This window comes from Desmodus rotundus, chromosome 7, assembly GCF_022682495.2.
Source record: "Desmodus rotundus isolate HL8 chromosome 7, HLdesRot8A.1, whole genome shotgun sequence".
Classification (NCBI taxonomy): Eukaryota; Metazoa; Chordata; class Mammalia; order Chiroptera; family Phyllostomidae; genus Desmodus; species Desmodus rotundus.
Window position 1 is genome coordinate 50,976,830 of NC_071393.1, and position 1,821 is coordinate 50,978,650.

A 1,821-nucleotide genomic window follows, 5' to 3' on the forward strand; every position below is an offset into this window, starting at 1 on the left:
CCAGCACTCATTCAGGTACTTAACGCGCTGGAGACCAGGACCTCGCCTTTCAAAGCGTCCTGGGTGGGAAAAACTGTTTATATAGAAAGGGATTCCGCTGTAAGCGCGCTAATATCTCGACAGCTAGCGCACGGCGTGCGCCCCTCACGCCCACCAGTAGGAGAGGCCGCCGCTGGGTTCACAGCCTGACCTGCTCCTCGCCTCCTTCCCCTCCTCTGCCATGACCACCTCTGGACGCCTCAGCTTCACCGTACGCAGCCTCCTGGATTTACCCGAGCAGGACGCCCATCACCTGCGGAGGAGGGAGCCCGAGCTACGTGCCCGCTGTCCCGGATCCTGTGCCACCTGGCCGGGATCCGAGCGCGGCAGCTACGCGTGTGAGTAAGCGGAGGACGGCGTCGGGAGTGGAGGGGGCGAGTGGAATTCCGCGCCCGGCCCACGCGGGGGTGGATTGCCCCAGCGTTGAAACCGTAGGCTCTGTCCTCAGACCCTTGCGCCTTGCATCCCCCAGTAGGCATATCCTGAGAGCACATCCCTGCGCCTGGAATTGACGCCACGTACTTGGGCTTCTGTTTCTAAGGGTCAGAATGTTTAAATATTTTGGACCGGGCCCTTAAATGCCGAACACGCGGCCCCGTTCTCCAGTCCTCGGTGTGGGACGGCAGTATTGGCGGACTTAGCTCTCCTGGGGTCAGGGCTTTGCAACCCTCCGCAAACTGTAGTGCACTGGCCGCGGAGGTGGCCAGTGTTCGGGAGCCAGCTTCCGGTAAATTCACCACCATGAGACCAGTGTAGACTTGTTTTAAGAGGGCCCTGGATGAGTTTCTTTTGGGGGCGCGGTCTCAAGTTTTGGTATAAAAAGGTCACTGAATTCGGAGAGGTGGGTGTCCAGGTGTGGGCCCGGGGAAAGAAATGGCCTCCTCTCAAAAGCCGCGGGGGAGTGGGGCTCCCTCCGACGGGCGGCTGGGCGTCCGCGCGCACCCGAGAAGCAGCGGGCGCACAGAGCGGCCGGCGCCTCAACAGGCCACGTCTCCTTTGCCGTCCTTAGCCTCGGACGAGAGCAGCCCAGAGCCCAGCCCGCCCGACTCGTCGCAGCGGCCGCCCGCTCAGCCTGCGTCTCCGAGCTCAGACGCCGAGAAGAGGAAGAAGCGGCGAGTGCTGTTCTCCAAAGCTCAGACGCTGGAGTTGGAGCGGCGCTTCAGGCAGCAGCGATACCTGTCCGCGCCCGAGCGCGAGCAGCTGGCGCGCCTGCTGCGCCTCACTCCCACGCAGGTCAAAATCTGGTTCCAGAACCACCGCTACAAGCTGAAGCGCACGCATGCGCCCGGGGCCGCCGAATCGCCCGACGCGGCTGCTTCTGCAGAGCTGCGCGGCGCGCCGGGCTTGCTGCGCCGTGTGGTGGTGCCCGTGCTGGTGCGCGACGGGCAGCCGTGCGGGGGCCGCAGCGAAGCAGGCACGGCCGCTGCCCGGGACAAAAACGGCGCGCTCCCCGCCGCCGCCTGCCCTCTGCCCGGCTACGCCGCCTTCGGGCCGGGCTCGGCGCTCGGCCTCTTCCCTGCCTACCAGCGCTTAGCGACCCCCTCCCTGGTCTCTTGGAACTGGTGAGGCAGCTGCGGGGAGAGGGCACTGGGCGTACCCCAGACTTTGTAGTTCGTACCGCGGCAGGTGCAGGGGTGGAGCTGGTGACCGGAGCGCTTCCCGGGGTTCACCTACCAGCAAGCCCAACGTCTTTGGACGCCCAGGTCCCCTGCCCAGGTCTCACAGGCCAGCGCGCAGGAAACTGTCGCCAGATTCCTCCGCCCCATCTGCTCTTCTCGACGG

The 1,821-nt window shown here is 65.2% G+C and overlaps 1 protein-coding gene across 1 annotated transcript; it reads left to right on the forward strand.

Annotated features, from left to right (window-relative positions):
- Window positions 1-220: 220 nt before the first annotated feature.
- On the forward strand, window positions 221-1,605 carry NKX2-8 (NK2 homeobox 8). Its single transcript, XM_024551287.2, has 2 exons — window positions 221-377; window positions 1,049-1,605. Exons 1-2 carry the CDS (start codon window positions 221-223, stop codon window positions 1,603-1,605), a joined length of 714 nt encoding a protein of 237 aa, XP_024407055.2.
- Window positions 1,606-1,821: the final 216 nt, after the last annotated feature.

Excerpts from the sequence above, each read along its gene's own strand:
- NKX2-8 (XM_024551287.2), top strand. The coding sequence starts at position 221 with ATGACCACCTCTGGACGCCTCAGCTTCACCGTACGCAGCCTCCTGGAT. Across the intron at positions 378-1,048 it reads CGAGCGCGGCAGCTACGCGT|CCTCGGACGAGAGCAGCCCA; the intron begins GTGAGTAAGCGG and ends TGCCGTCCTTAG.